This window comes from Mobula hypostoma, chromosome 16 (assembly GCF_963921235.1).
Source record: "Mobula hypostoma chromosome 16, sMobHyp1.1, whole genome shotgun sequence".
In the NCBI taxonomy this organism is placed as follows: Eukaryota; Metazoa; Chordata; class Chondrichthyes; order Myliobatiformes; family Myliobatidae; genus Mobula; species Mobula hypostoma.
The window spans coordinates 23,640,903-23,658,531 of record NC_086112.1 but is presented as its reverse complement, the minus strand read 5'-3'; the positions used below and the strand labels follow the sequence as shown (position 1 = coordinate 23,658,531).

Here is a 17,629-nt window from a genome sequence, read left to right as displayed (position 1 = left end):
CAGCCTCATTGTTTGCTAATGAAAGTTTATCCTTATACTAAGGCACAGACCAATAAACATCATCTTTGGGAAGGACCCCAGATCTTGATACGAATCAATACAATCTAGTGCAAGGTTTAGAGAGAATTCAAAAACACTAGCGTATTAAGAAATAAATTTTGAGTAGTTAAATGCCTAATTTGTTGTTTGAACTGCAGATGAGATACAAAGGCAGAGCTGACATTGGTCCAGGGAGGGAAGCCATAATATTCTACTTAAACTCAGTTTAGTTCATTCATACATATTCAATCTCTTTTTAATTTAAAGTGAATTAAATTGTCCATAACTTGAACTGCGTGACAATATCAGGAAAGTATAAGCAACATTTGATGCACCTCTGTACAAATGTGGCTGATTAATACAACTCCCTCCCCTCACACTGTTTCTCAATTTGAAGAAGCTCACTCCCTCACTCACCATACACAAGAATTAATTTCATGCACAATTTTACCCAAGATCAATAATCAGGCAGCAATACAATTTCTTTGTGGGATGCAAATATAATTGCTAAATACATCAGCGTAAAACTTCTATTATTTCTTGCATTTGTTACTGCGTTGAATATAACTTTACAAACTTAAGCAAAGCATTTTTTTTCCTATTCTGACAAAGTAGACAGTGCAAGCTTGCTCTAAGACTATCACCCTTGGCCGTCCACTTAAAATACCAGAACATTTGCTAAACTCTGAACCTTGACTAGCATGCCACACGAATGGATACCGCATGAAACCTGCAAGGCAGCAAAAAAAATGCAGATTTCCCAATCCTTTTAAACCAGATTAGACTAACCTCAAATACACCAATTAATTCAACAAGTTTGAACTCAGTTAGTTAAAACTGGCTGACAGGTGGCAAGTGCTGAAGCAACAACCATCACGAATGATAGTAACATACCACCAAGTGCACCACCATACACAACAATGGAATTCACCCACTGCACACTCTCCCTTTGAAGCATGGGTTTCTTTCAAGTGTTTCAATTTCTTCCTATATCCCAAATGCACGCAGGAGATAGGTTAATTGGTGACTAAATTACTCCCAGTCCACTGCTAAGAGGGAGAATCTCGGGGAGTTCATACCAAAGTTGGAGAATAATAAAAAAAAAGCATTAATATGAATTATTGTAACTGGGCAATTGATGGTAGGCATGACAGTCAACACAGACGTTTATCCTATTTCCATGCTAAATCCTTCCATGACTCCATAACAAATAATGTGGTTAAAAGCACAGGTCATATTCCATGGCAAGCAGCTCATTTATGACACCCCTGTGGCATGAGGGGTGAAAATATCAAGAATGATTCCTGGGATGAGAGTGTACAGTTAAATGAATGGAAGACATATAAAGGATCAGGGAAATACAAAACACACAAAAGATTCTGCAGATGCTGGAAATCCAGAGTAACCCACACAAATGCTGGAGGAACTCATCAGGTCAGGCAGCATGTATGGAGAGGAATAAACAGAAATTTGGGAGAAATATATAAAATGATGAGAGATCCGGACATAGTGAATAGTGGAAAACTGTTCCTTTTGACAGAAGGGTTGAGAACCAGAGGTCAAAGCAACAAAATAAAATATATAAAATAAATAAAAGGAACAAAAAGAATTAATAGTGGAATAAGGCACAACTTTAAATGCAGATTAAGGTTGAAACCTGGAATGCAGGTGAAGCATGGATAGATATCATTGCATCTTAATGAGGGAACTGGATACATGCAGACATCCCACCTCTCCCGTCTCCCGCATATCAACAGTGGCTCCCTGACACCTGGAAATTATATACAATACCCCGGAAATAGATTTTTTTGAGAGGGAGAGCGAGCATCCTGATTGGTCTCTCTTTGTGCTAAGAGTGGCCCCCAACCACTGGTCCGCGAGGAAACAATATGATTTGGCAATATGAAACGATATGAGTCAGCCGCACCTTTCTTCATTCCGTCACGCACTGTTGAACTTGAACATAGGGTTGCCAACTGTCCCGTATTAGCCAGGACATCCCGTATATTGGGCTAAATTGGTTTGTCCCATACGGGACCGCCCTTGTCCCGTATTCCCCCAGCTAAGGTAGAGCGTTCCTTTGAAACCGCTCGTAAGCCGAAATGGCGTAAAGTGAAGAAGCAATTACCATTAATTTATATGGGAAAAATTTTTGAGCGTTCCCAGACCCAAAGAATAACCTACCAGATCATACCAAATAACACATAAAACCTAAAGTAACGCTGACATATAGTAAAAGCAGGAAAGATATGATAAAAACACAGCCTATATAAAGTAGAAATAATGTATATACAGTGTAGTTTCACTTAACAGAATTGGGAAGATTAAGCCAAAGCTGATTTGTAGGAAAAAAAATTGGCACGTACACGCATGCACACACAGGTGCCCGTGCAAGGCTTCATGGTCATGGTAGTCTTTCTTGGGGTGAACACAAGTGTCCCGTATTTGACTGTCTCTTTTGTCCCTTGTTTGGGAGTGAGAAAGTTGGCAACCCTACTTGAACACCACCCGTCTGCAAGTATATTGTCAATATTAAACCAGTCCACGGTGCAAAAAAGGTTGAGGACCCCTGGATTACATCTTCTCAGATCAAGACTTGGTTGCAACTGGGAGGCTTCTGTTCAGATTACCATCAAGACTATGTTGCCTGGATGCCCTGTTTCACATAGGGTCATTCATGGTGAGCAGATCTGTGGCAAGGTGCAATACAACTCCAAAGTGCTAACTAACTGATCAGATCGATAATGATGTTGGATGAGTGTTTCTTAAAATGGGATCTCCAGATATCTTGGACTCACCATGCCACTGAGCACCAGATTTCTGGCTTGTTAAGCTTGTATAATTAGTTTTAACATCAGCTCAAAGCCTACTACTATAGAAAATATGAGCTACAATAGAGATAAACCTGAATTCCACAGATCACTGAAAACGATGATAGGAAGACTGCATTCCCCCCAACAAAAGGTACAATTGCATGGCTATCAGTGCAATTCTTTACACTACTTGTATTCTGCACATAAGAGACTTCAACAACATCCCAATGAGAAGCTTATCCCAAAAAATTGGTGGTGCTATTGACAGTGAAAGAGTAATGCTATTATTATCCAAAGCAAAGTGAATCAAAATTGAATTCATAACAGAACACATAAAACCATGGTGACAGGTTGTTTTTGTGACCAAAAGTCTGTGGTCAGTGGTGTCTACAGGGATCAGTTCTGCTCATCATATGGATGCAAATTCAAGGTATGATTATTAAGTTCACAGATAATGAAAATTAATGGTGTTATCGAGGGTTATAAGACTGAGGTAGCAATTTTTCCTCAGACACATTCTCAAACAATAAGGTCTGGCTCCTCCCTCCTCTCCCCTCCGCCCACTTCGAACAATATTGATCATTTGATAAATTAAGCAGATTAATGAAAAAACGGAAGTTAGCTCTGTCAAGTGCAACATGATACATTTTGGGATTAAGAGCTAGATATACATATACATGGTAGGGATTAGGGAATACAGGTGTCCCCAGCTTTTCGAAGGTTCACTTTACGAAACCTCACTGTCACGAAGGACCTACAGTAGTTACCTCTTTTCGCTATCAGAAGGTGCTTTCACTGTTACGAAAAAAGGCAGTGCGCGATAAAAGGCAGCACGCGCCCCGAGCAGCCAAGTTCCTCCCCTGGAACTGCATTCTAGCCAGCATTGCTTAAACACGTGCCTGTGAGCAGCTGTTAGCAAGGTGAGTTCCAAGGTATCGGAAAAGCCTAAAAGAGCTCGTAAGTGTGTTACACTTAGCGTAAAACTAGACATAATTAAGCATTTCGATCATAGTGAACTAAGTAAGGGCAAAGTGAGTATGGCTTGTGGAAGTTGACGAAGATGATGTTGAAGAGGTTTTGGCATCGCATGACCAAAAACTGATAGATGAAGAGCTGATGCAATTGGAAGAGGAAAGGATAACAATCGAAACCAAATGCAGTAGCGAACGGACCAAAAGTGAAGTTGTCCAGGAACTGAACTTGAAGCAACTGCGTGAGATTTTCGCTGCAATTGACAACAATGATTGCAGAACAGTAAATTTTAATTTTGAAAGGGTATGTAGGTTTAGGGCAAATTTGCAGGGTGGTTTGAGTGCTTACAAAGAACGTTATGATAGAAAAATGTGCGAAGCTGAGCAGTTAAGCATACTGTCGTTTTTCAAGCCTTCCACATCAGCCACAGCAGACGACAAACCTCGACCTTCGACATCGAGGCAGGCAGACATAGAAGAAGATGACCTGCCTGCCCTGATGGAAACAGGCAATGATGAGATGACACCCCAGTGTCCCACCACCTGAACCCCGAGGCCGCGGACCGATACATTGCCACGGAGAATGCAGCGGTAGCCGGGACAAGTCCAACACATCTTTAAGGAAAAGTCCGAAATAAACAAGCTAATTAATTAGATGCCGCCCGGCACATAAATGTCAGCCCAATCAGAGGCAATGCAATCCGCAATCGCCTCTGATCCAGGCCGACCTTTACATGCCAGGCAGCACCTAATTAATTCGCTTGTTTATTTCGGCTTTTTTCTTAAAGATGTGCTGCATGCATCCCGGCTACTGCTGTACCGCTGCATGCTTCGCAGATCGGTATCAGTCGCTGCCCAGAGGTTAGGGACCACTGCACCACCCCAACCTCAGACAACTCAGCTTAACACACCATCACCAGTGTGCTCGGCATTGTCTTCCCAATTCCGGTAAGTGATACTACACTGTACATACATTATTTCTACTTTATATAGGTATTTTTATGTGTTATTTGGCAGCTTCATCGCTTAAAGGTTACTGCAGAGAGTGTTTCTGCCGAGAGTGCTTGCGTGAGATTTTCGCTACGGTGGACAGTGTGGTAATGATTGTAGAAAAGTACTTCTACTTTATATAGGCTGTGTATTTATCATATCATTCCTGATTTTACTATATGTTACTGTTATTTTAGGCTTTATGTGTTATTTGGCATGATTTGGTAGGTTATTTTTTGGGTCTGTGAACACTCACAAATTTTTCCCATATAAATAAATGGTAATTGCTTCTTCACCTTACGATATTCCGGCTTACGAACCGTTTCATAGGAACGCTCTACCTTCGGATGGCAGGGGAAACCTGTATTGAGGAAGAGAGGCATGTAGCTACAGAATCTATAAATCCCTACAGGAGGAGAGGGATAGACACAGACGGATAAAAGGCATTGGGTATGTTGACCTTCATTGCTGAACATAGAATATAAAAGCAATGAATTATAGTACACCTTTATAAAACTTTGGTTCAGCCATAGCTGGAGTATTGTGTAATTTTCTGGTCACCACACTATTGGAAGGATGTGAATGCACTGGAAGAAATGCAGAGAAGATTTACCAAGGTGTTGCCTAGTAATGCATGATTCGGTTATTGGAAGACAGACAGATGGGGCTTGTTTCTCTTAGAGTAGAGGTGGCCTGGGTAGTGGGGGAGATCTTGATCGAAAAGATCGACATAACAAAATTATTAGTGCCTCAGATAGGGTGGATAGTGGGAAACCTGCCTATAATGAAGATGTCAAAAAGCAGAGGCATTGATTTAATTTGAGTAAGAGGGTTAGAGGGGATCAGAGGGAAGTTTTTTTTTTACCCCTTCTAGAATCGGATTCCAGGCTACAATTTGAAACACTGGTGATAGGAGTAATTACTCTTAGAACATTTAAAAACAACTGGATGAGCATTTGAATCACCAAGGCAGAGAAGAAATCCTGAGATTCATCAGGATGTTGCCTGAATTAGACAGCATGTCCTATGAGGAAAGGTTGAGCAAGTAAGGGCTTTTCTCGTTGGAGTAAAGAAGGATGAGAAATGACTTAATAGATCTGTACAAGAGGCATTGATAGAGTGGACAGCCCGTGCCTTTTCCCAGGGTAGAAATGACTAACACGAGAGGGTATAATTTTAAGATGACTGGAAGAAAGTATAAGGACAAAACCAGAGAGTGGTGGGTGCATGGAATGTGCTGCCAGGGTGGTAGTAGAGGCAGATACATAAGGGAGACTTAAGAGATTTAGGTAAGTACATGGATGAAAGAGGGAGGGAAGTGTTAGATTAACCTTCAAATAGGTTAAAAGGTGATTACAACATCATGTGCCAAACGTCCTGTACTGTGCTCTTCTATGCTCTATAAGACTATGAACCAAGTGCTGGTAAATGGGAACACTAAAGCTGGGTACCTGACTGTCACACAGACACAGTAATCTGAGGGACAAATCTGGCCATCTAACAAACATAATTCCAGTTAATTGGAGCAGCCGCTCATTTGGGACAACTCTTAAAGAACAAAAACTAATTGAGAAAATAGTCAAGATTTCCTTCATTTATTTTGAGATAATATGCTACAACTGGGACAGGAGACTGTTGCTGAACAGTTTCTAACTAGAATTAGTTGCGTGGACTTGTGAGACAATTAGACAATACACCATGCTTGGAGTGAACAGTTTTTAAATAGTGTCAGTTGCATGTGTTTGTGTTCAAAAAGCAGTGATTTCTGTCACTGATAGTTGGCAAAAAATAAGCCGTAAGATAATTCAAAACTGTTATGCTCACTGCAGTTTCAAGCATTCAGGCCTGGATATGCCAGAAACAGCCAGGAGTGAAAATGAAAGAATTTCACTACTTCAACAAGTTAGGTACTATGAAGAATTTGAAGATGTGGACAATCATCTGAAATATTAGGCAGTCGACTATCTGCACTAGGCGTCTGCACTGATTTTATTCATTTACAGTTAATTAAGTGGGTCGGGGAGGAGATACATCTCTACCAGAGGAGATGCAAGGCTTTCCTTCCCTCTACAAGCCTACAGGTCACCCTTGAGCAAGGTGTGGCACCTGCTTAGCCCACTGCTCAGGGTCACATGAAGACATGGGAGCAGGTGGTGGATGGTCGTATGAGTAGCTGGAGCATAACAAAAGTCCTGGTTATGTGACCACCGATGCTGGGAAAACAACATCTGAAGAGTATTGATAATGGAAAGCGTCACCTGTCTTGTAAAGATACTGGCCAGAAGGCAATGGCAAACCACTTGTATAGAAAAATTTGCCAAGAACAAACATGGTCAAAGACTATGATCGTCCACGTCATCCAACACGGCACAAAATGACGATGATGAAAATTAATCAAAAGAATGTGGCAGCATACAATAGATGAATTTCTCCATTGATAAATACTAGGAACTAATACACAGTTTTATAGTACTGCAGTAGCATTGGCAGTGTTCTAATTTCTTTTGTATTTCACTTAAATACATGATTGTTACTCAGTTAAACAGTAGCTTATCCTCTTTACACCTTTGAACTATTTCCACGAAACTTCGGCTAATTCTGGCAGCCGCTTAATTGGGCCAAAATGTACTGGTCCCAATGTGTTCTAATTAACCAGAATCCACAGTATATGCAAAAATAGGCACCTGTCTATAAGAATAACCCAATCTTTCCTGGGCTCTTTTCTTGGCATTGATCATTGTTGGACACGCCTAATCTGAAAATACCCTACCTAGTGAAACAGACAATTTTAAAAATCTGCGCATGCTGGAAACCCGAAGTTAAGGATGAACTGGAAACACTCGGCAGGTGGGGCAACATCTGCTGAAGTGAAACAGAGTTACTGTATCAGGCTGAGAAACATGCATCAGAATTGGGAAATAAAACAAATTACTTGCAGATTCGCAAACTTATTACAATCCCTACTCTCCCAGTTCTGAAAAGTTGTTGACTTAAATCACTAACTGTATTTTTGCTTCGACGGGTGCTACCTGAACTGCTGTGAATTCTGTAAGATCATAAGCTATAGTAGCAGAATTCAGCTAGTTAGCCCATCAAGTCTGCTCCAGCATTTCATCATGGCTGATCCAATTTTCCCTCTCAGTCCAAATCTCCTGCCTTCTCCCTGCATCCCTTCATGCCCTGACTAATCAAGAATCTATCATCCTCTGCCTTAAACATACTCAATAACTTGGCCTCCACAGCTCCTGTGGCAATGAATTCCACAGATTCACTACTCTCTGGCTAAAGAAATTCCCACTCATCACTGTTCTGAAAGGATGCCCCTCTATTTTGAGGCTGTCCCCTCTGGGGTTAGACTCTCCCACCATAGGAAACATCCTCTCCACATCCACTCTTTTGAGGCTTTTCACTATTCGATAGGTTTCAATGAGGTCACCCTCATTCTTCTGAATTCCAGTGAGTAGCGGCCCAGAGCAATCAAATGCTCCTCATGTGACAAGCCTTTCAATCCCAGAATCATTTTCATGAACCTCCTTTAAACTCTCTCCGGTGCCAGCACATCTTTTCTTTAATAAGAGGCCTAAAACTGCTGACAATACTCCAAGTGAGGCCTCACCAGTGCTTTATAAAGCCTCAACATTACATCCTTGCTTTTATCTTCTAGTCCTCTTGAAGCGAATGCTAGCATCACATGTGCCTTCCTCACCACTGACTCAAGCCCATAAATGAACCTTTTGGGAATCCTGCATGAGGGCTCCCAAGTCCCTTTGCACCTCAGATTTTTGAATTTTGTCTCCATTTAGAAAACAGCTAACTCTTACCTTTCTTCTACCAATGTGCATGACAGTACACTTCCCAACACTGTATTCCATCTGCCACTTCTTTGCCCATTCTCCTAATCTCTCTAAGCCCCTTCTGTAGCCTCTCCACTTCCTCAAATCTACCTGCTTCCCCACCTATCTTTGTATCGCCTATAAACTTGGCCACAAAGCCATCAACTCAACTCATCCTTTATTTAATTTATTTCTACTAGCTGCTTTCCTTCCTTGCTCTATGTTATTCCTCATTCCTTGAATCCTATGAAATAACTTAAAAAAACCCAGATATACACCATCCACTGGTACCCATTCACCTACCATGAAGAAAATCTGATTTTTCACTGTCATTTGTAATTATAAGGTGGATCCCACTGTCAGAGGATGTAGCTCATTTTAGCGCCTCCTTTCCCTGTGAGATGTTTGTCACCACTTGAGAGTTTTGATATGATCCATTAGTTGTGCACTGCTCAGCTTTGCTTAGTATGGATGTGGTCCTGAAGTGTAGCTTCTGAATGGCATCTCATTTTCAGGTATGCTGGGTACTACATCTGGCAATGTCCATGACTTGCTATTCTGCATTTCTCACTGAGCCAGGTCTGGTCCTGTGACTTAATAATGAAGGTACTTTGAGGAGTAGGACCAGCTATGAGATGTGTTTAATTGTAGAATACAGATTTGCTGCCTTTGAAGCCCCTCTATGTCTTCTAGACATGTAGTTTAGGATATAGTTTTGAGCTGTTAGATCTTTTCTGAATTCCTTCTCATCCAGCCTGGTGAGGTCCGAATTAAATTTGACGACAGAACAGTGCCTCAAGAATTTTGTTCACTGTTATTAACAATATCAAGGACAGATGCATCCTAAAATTAAGTTATTGAAATGATTCATCCTTTGTGTGTTGGTCATTTTATCTTCTACCATAAAATCAATATTGACAGCTGTTAGAAGAGGTGCCACCAAGCCACTGTGATTGATACTACAGTCTTGGACCCAGAATAAACATGTTGGCTTTATTACTCTCAATGATTAAATGATGGTGCCCAGCATCAGCTGAAGGAGGTGTTAAGCTGAAATGACACAACTGAGCAAGAATTCCAGAATGTTTTTTTAAGAGTTTGCTAGTTCAACTGGGTTGGGTGTGCCTTTGATACATTCAGAACATTTTCTTAGAAGTAAGTTCAGTGGTCATCTTTACCATTATCTTGTATTTTTATACATAGTGGCCTTATAAAACTTGGTGACTAGATAGGCTATTGCAGAAAAGTAAGTGTCAGCTGTGTGTTGTTTTCAAGAGCTGCATATAATCCAGGTGAGTCACTGATGTTTCTTTAAAGGATAGTTTCGATCAAACTCTCACTTACCTTGTGCCTAATTTCAACTCTGGATTTATCCTGCAACAAGCCCTTTATCAACTTTACAATACTTTGGATATCAGAAAATGTACAGAATCTAACATATTCAATTTTACTTCAATGAAAGCAGATCTCAATAACTACTACACTGCCTATAACTGACTACGCAAAGTTTTGGCCAACAACTGCTGGTACCAAATGCCAAACAGCAAGAAAATATCCGATTAGGATTCAAAGTGATATCCAATCTTGTATAAAACTTGAAATGTACCTTCATGTTGGATGCCTCTGTCTCGAGTTGTGTCAAATGGTTTGAGTTGTCTTCTAATTCTTGTCGCAGATTTGAATTCTCCATTTTAAGTGCCTCAACTTGCTTCAGCAGCTGATCATATGAAGCTGATGATGTAGCCATCCTGAATGAGATGGTGACCTATTTGGGAAGGGGAGGGGGGGAGAGAAAACAGGAAATTCCAGCATTGGAACAGGATTTTTTAAAAAAAACTGTTGATAAATATGCATCATACCTGTTTATAAACTACACACTGGAGGATCATCGCCTGCCCAAAATTGTGCTGTATGGCAAACTCTCCACTGGCCACCGTGACAGAGGGGCACTGAAGAAGAGGTACAAGGACTCTCTGAAGAAATCCTTTGGTGCCTGTCACATTGACCATCGCCAGAAGTCTAATCTAGCCTCCGATCGTGAGGCCTGGCGACACACCATTCACCAGTCTGTCTCCTCCTTCGAGAACACATGCAGGGCTGGCATTGAGGACAAAAGGAGGAGGAGGAAGAACTGTGACACAGCAGCACCAAACCCAGAACAGGATTTCCCTAGCAGCCGTTGTGGCCAGACCTGCCTGTCCCGTATTGGCCTCGTCAGCCACCAGCGAGCCTGGAGAAGACGTGAGCAGCCCCCTTGCTAAATCTTCGTTCACGAAGCCAAGCCATGATGATAAAGCTACACACTTCAACTTTTACAAATGCAATACTTACTGCATATTGACTATGGGTAATGGTACTTCCATTTCTTTTCAAACTTTTAACTTGTATGTTTGTCTTTTAAACTTCAGTGCAACAAAGATCATCCAGTCGTGCTGAACCTGCAGAATCCACCTGACAAACATTTGGGATTTTTTACCCAAATATTTCAATCACATCCAATATAATAGTCATGAGACACAAGACACAGAATGAGGCTGTTTGGGCCATCCAGTCTACTCTGCCACTTACAAACCCCGTTTCCAGAAAAGTTTGGGATATTTTCCAAAATGCAATAAAAACAAAAATCTGTGATATGTTAATTCACGTGAACCTTTATTTAACTGACAAAAGTACAAAGAAAAGATTTTCAATAGTTTTACTGAACAACTTAATTGTATTTTGTAAATATACACAAATTTAGAATTTGATGGCTGCAACACAACAAAAGTTGGGACAGAGTTAAAATAAAATTGAAAAGTGCACAGAACATTCAAGTAACACTGGTTTGGAAGACTCCACACTAAGCAGGCTAATTGGTAGCAGGTGAGGTATCATGAATGGGTATAAAAGTAGCGTCCATCAAAGGCTCAGTCTTTGCAAGCAAGGATGGGTCGTGGCTCACCCCTTTGTGCCAAAATTCGTGAGAGAATTGTTAGTCAGTTCAAAAGAAACATTTCTCAACGCAAGATTGCAGAGAATTTAGGTCTTTCAACATCTACAGTACATAATATTGTGAATGATACAGAGAATTCAGAGACATCTCAGTGCGTAAAGGGCAAAGTCGGAAACCACTGTTGAATGCGCGTGATCTTCAAGCCCTCAGGCGGCACTGCCTAAAAAACCATCATGCTACTGTGACAATTATAGCCACCTGGGCTCGGCAGTACTTCGGAAAACCATTGTCACTCAACACAGTCCGTCGCTGCATCCAGAAATGCAACTTAAGACTGTATTACACAAGGAGGACGCCACACGTCAACTCTATGCAGAAACGCCGGCGAGTTCTCTGGGCCCGAGCTCATCTCAGATGGACCGAAAGACTGTGGAACCGTGTGCTGTGGTCAGATGAGTCCACATTTCAGCTAGTTTTCGGAAAAAATGGGCGTCGAGTTCTCCGTGTCAAAGATGAAAACGGCCATCCAGATTGTTATCAGCGAAAGGTGCAAAAGCCAGCATCTGTGATGGTATGGGGGTGCATCAGTGCCCACGGCATGGGTGAGTTGCATGTATGTGAAGGTACCATTGACTCTGAGGCGTATATTAGGATTTTAGAGAGACATATGTTGCCATCAAGGTGACGTCTCTTCCCGGGAAGTCCATGCTTATTTCAGCAGGACAATGCCAGACCACATTCTGCACAGGCTACAACAGCGTGGCTTTGTAGACACAGAGTGCGTGTGCTTGACTGGCCTGCTGCCAGTCCAGATCTATCTCTTATTGAAAATGTATGGCGCATCATGAAGAGGAGAATCAGACAACGGAGACCACGGACTGTTGAGCAGTTGAAGTCTTATATCAAGCAAGAATGGACAAAATTTCCAGTTGCAAGTCTACTACAATTAGTATCCTCGGTTCCAAAACAATTAAAAAGTGTTTTAAAAAGGAAAGGTGATGTAACACAATGGTAAACATGCCTCTGTCCCAACTTTTGTTGAGTGTGTTGCAGCCATCAAATTCTAAATTTGTGTATATTTACAAAATACAATTAAGTTGGTCAGTAAAACTATTGAAAATCTTTTTTTTGTACTCTTGTCAGTTAAATAAAGGTTCACGTGAATTAACATAGCACAGATTTTTGTTTTTGGAAAATATCCCAACTTTTCTGGAAATGGGGTTTGTAGATAAGATTAGAATAAGTATTTACTATGATAACAATGCTGCTCAATACTTTTAGAATTTAATTTGGTGCCTTTGTGTGTATGTTATGGAGGTTCAGGAAGCAAACCAAAGAACAAATAAGGATATTTTTGGCCACCATTCCCCATCCTTGCCACAGGACATGCGCTATCTCATGTGAGATCTTGCTGTGTTGATTTAAATTCCTCCAGAAGATTTGCAAGATACTGGTGGAGGGGAACAAACAAAAACTGAATCATATGACAAAACAACATATGAAGAAAACTGAGATTCAACATTAAACAATTCTGAAGCTGAGGAGAGAGCTATAAAGCAGGGCCTTCATGTCTGGTACAGGGAGTGTTCCAGATATTCCCATGTATGAATGAGCATAAAAAGCTGGTCAACAGAAGGTTACAGAATACTGTTGGAGTGCATGCTTCAAATTCTTGGGGGATGTTGGATGAGCTCTTGACCAAAGGAGTCAATGTAGATGGATGGTCTTCACTTCAAAGCCCCAACCAATGTCTTTAATGGAAGTAAACTAGTGATTAGGAAATACTTGACCTAATTCAGCAGGAGGATGGGCACAAAGTTGAAACCTTTCCCATAAATATTTCAACTTTGTGCCCGTCCTCTTGATAAATTAGGTTACACCTTTCCCGAACAAAACCTGGCTCAAAGAAGTGAGTACTGAAATAAGCAGTGATAGGTTGATGGTGCTAGTTGGAGAGTGGAAATCGAAATGAAGTATGAAATGTTGTGAACTTCAGGTGGACCAAGGGTTCAAAGCAAGAAATTGATTAATATCACAAATGAATGACTCACAGTAGAAATGGTCAGTTCTGATACTGAAGGCTTCAATGTGCCCAGATGTTGTACAAGAATATTAATCCCCAAACACAAGAAAATCTGCAGATGCTGGAAATCCAAAGCCACACACACAAAATGCTGGAGGAACTCAGCAGGCCAGGCAGCCTGTATGGAAAAGAGTAAATAGTCGATGTTTCAGGCTGGAGCCCTTCATCAGGATTCCCACCTGAAACATCAACAGTTGACTCTTTTCCATACATGCTGTCTGGACTGCTGAGTTCCTCCAGCATTTTGAGTTTGTGTTGCCATATTATTCCTCAAGCTTGCATTGGGCCTTACAGTAATAGCACAGGAGACCACAAACAGACTGGTCCGAATAGAAGAGGGACTAAAAAAAAAATCGCTAGCAATGGCAACAACAAATTTCCTTTTGCCTTCAATTTTAACTTTTCATCCCACTCCAACCTGTGTGCAGTTCTTACATTGTTACAATGAGACCCAATGCAATCTTGAGAAACAGCAAGCAACTTACCTTATTTTGAGCATGCTACAATCAATCTCCTGTTTCTACAATCTCCTCTGGCAGCTTACTCCAGATACCCAGTATTCCTTATGTGAAAAATTTACCACTCAAACCTCTTCCTTCTCACCTAAAACCTATCCCCTCCAGTTTCAGCCAACCTAACATGCAAAACAGACATTGGCTATCTTTCCAATCTATTTCTCTCAATTTCATATGCCTCTTATCATGTTACCCCTGAGCCTCCTTCACTCCAGCCTATCCAATCCCTCCTGATATGATCTACAATCCAGAGAAAAACAGGAGGTAGCAAATCCAGGTGCCAAGCAATGTTTAAAAAAAAATACAGGAAAGCAAAAAAGAGAAAAGAGGGGATTTATCGCAGATATTGAGAGTTCAACATCTTTAAAATATAGAGTAAAAGTGGTAAAATGCAATCTTTTCTAAAAAAAAAAGCAATTTATGATGCATGAGAAAATACTTTCACAAAATCCAGGAAAAAAACTTAATGTATTACTCTGCAAAATGTAAAGGGCCTCAACGCAGTGGAATTTGTGAAACACAGAAACATAGAAACATAGAAAATAGGTGCAGGAGTAGGCCATTCGGCCCTTTGAGTCTGCACCGCCATTCAGTATGATCATGGCTGATCATCCAACTCAGAACCCTGTACCAGCCTTCCCTCCATTCCCCTGATCTCTTTAGCCACAAGGGCCATATCTAACTCCCTCTTAAATATAGCCAATGAACTGGCCTCAACTGTTTCCTGTGGCAGAGAATTCCACAGATTCAGCACTCTCTGTGTGAAGAAGTTTTTCCTAATCTCGGTCCTAAAAGGCTTCCCCTTTATCCTAAAACTGTGACTCCTCGTTCTGGACTTCCCCAACATCGGGAACAATCTTCCTGCATCTAGCCTGTCCAATCCCTTTAGGATTTTATATATTTCAATAAGATCCCCCCTCAATCTTCTAAATTCCAACAAGTATAAGCCTAGTCGATCCAGTTTTTCATCATATGAAAGTCCTGCCATCCCAGGAATCAATCTGGTGAACCTTCTTTGTACTCCCTCTATGGCAAGGATGTCTTTCCTCAGATTAGGGGACCAAAACTGCACACAATACTCCAGGTGTGGTCTCACCAAGGCCTTGTACAACTGCAGTAGTACCTCCCTGCTCCTGTACTCGAATCCTTTTGCTGTGAATGCCAGCATACCATTCGCCTTTTTCTCTGCCTGCTGTACTTGCATGTCCACTTTCAATGACTGGTGTACAATGACACCCAGGTCTCGTTGCACCTCCCCTTTTCCTAATCGGCCACCATTCAGATAATAATCTGTTTTCCTGTTTTTGCCACCAAAGTGGATAACCTCACATTTATCCACATTAAATTGCATCTGCCATGAATTTGCCCACTCACCTAACCTATCCAAGTCACCCTGCATCCTCTTAGCATCCTCCTCACAGCTAACACTGACGCCCAGCTTCGTGTCATCCGCAAACTTGGAGATGCTGCATTTAATTCCCTCATCCAAGTCAATAATATATATTGTAAACAACTGGGGTCCCAGCACTGAGCCTTGCGGTACCCCACGAGTCACTGCCTGCCATTCTGAAAAGGTCCCGTTTATTCCCACTCCTAATTAAGCCCTTTGTCCTCCTCTGCTGGACTCTGAATTTCTCCCAGTCCTCAGGTGAGCCACTTTTGCTGGCTATTTGTATGCTTCTTCTTTGGAATTGATACTATCCCTAATTTCCCTTGTCAGCCACGGGTGCACTACCTTCCTTGGTTTATTCTTTTGCCAAACTGGGATGAACAATTGTTGTAGTTCATCCATGCGATCTTTAAATGCTTGCCATTGCATATCCACCGTCAATCCTTTAAGTGTCATTTGCCAGTCTATCTTAGCTAATTCACGTCTCATACCTTCAAAGTTACCCTTCTTTAAGTTCAGAACCTTTGATTCTGAATTAACTATGTCACTCTCCATCTTAATGAAGAATTCCACCATATTATGGTCACTCTTACCCAAGGGGCCTCTCACGACAAGATTGCTAATGAACCCTTCCTCATTGCTCAATACCTAGTCTAGAATAGCCTGCTCTCTAGTTGGTTCTTCCACATGTTGGTTCAAAAAACCATCCCACATACATTCCAAGAAATCCTCTTCCTCAGCACCCTTACCAATTTGGTTCACCCAATCTATATGTAGATTGAAGTCACCCATTATAACTGCTGTTCCTTTATTGCACGCACTTCTAATTTCCTGTTTAATACCATCCCCAATCTCACTACTACTGTTAGGTGCCCTGTACACAACTCCCACCAGCATTTTCTGCCCTTTAGTGTTATGCAGCTCTACCCATATCGATTCCACATCCTCCCGGCTAATGTCCTTCCTTTCTATTGAATTAATCTCTTCTCTAACCAGCAATGCTACCCCACCTCCTTTTCTTTCATGTCTATCCCTCCTGAATATTGAATATTCCTGAATGTTTAGCTCCCATCCTTGGTCACCCTGGAGCCATGTCTCTGTGATCCCAACTATATTATATTCATTAAATAACAATCTGCACTTTTAATTCATCCACCTTGTTACGAATGCTCCTTGCATTGACACACAAAGCCTTCAGGCTTGCTTTTACAACACTCTTAACCCTTATACAATTATGTTGAAAAGTGGCCCTTTTTGATTTTTGCCCTGGATTTTCCAGCCTGCCACTTTTACTTTTCACCTTACTACTTTTTGCTTCTACCCTCATTTTACACTCCTCTGTCTCTCTGCACTTGTTCCCATCCCCCTGTTGTGAACTAACCTCCTCTCTCCTAGTCTCTTTAATTTGATTCCATTCTAGTTTAAAGTCACCTCAGTAGCCCTCGCAAATCTCCCCGCCAGGATATTGGTCCCCCTAGGATTCAAGTGTAACCCATCCTTTTTGTACAGGTCACACTTGCACCAAAAGAGGTCCCAATGCTCCAAAAACTTGAATCCCTGCCCCCTGCTCCGATCCTTCAGCCACGCATTTATCCTCCACCTCATTGCATTCCTGCTCTCACTGTCACGTAGCACAGGCAGTAATCCCGAGATTACTACCTTTGCAGTCCTTTTTCTCAACTCCCTTCCTAACTCTCTATATTCTCCTTTCAGGACCCCTTCCCTTTTCCGACCTATGTCATTGGTACCCATATGTACCACGACCTCTGGCTCCTCACCCTCCCACTTCAGGATATCTTGGACGCGATCAGAGAAATCCCAGACCCTGGCACCAGGGAGGCAAACTACCATCCGGGTCTCTGGACTGCGTCCACAGAATCGCCTATCTGACCCCCTTACTATCGAGTCCCCTCTTCCCTTCCCTTCCCTTCTGAGCTACAGGGCTGGACTCTGTGCCAGAGGCACGGCCACTGTCGCTTCCCCCAAGTAATCTGTCCCCACTAACAGTACTCAAACAGGAGTATCTATTGTCAAGGGGCACAGCCACCTGGGTACTCTCTATT

General features: G+C 41.7%; 1 protein-coding gene across 1 annotated transcript in view; it reads right to left on the bottom strand.

The window, feature by feature from the left end:
- LOC134357280 (adenomatous polyposis coli protein-like) overlaps positions 1-17,629 on the bottom strand; it is a 170,489-nt gene that overhangs the window by 106,335 nt on the left and 46,525 nt on the right. Inside the window, 1 exon segment of the mRNA XM_063068642.1 lies at positions 10,253-10,411. Coding sequence (XP_062924712.1) covers positions 10,253-10,411 — 159 coding nt within the window.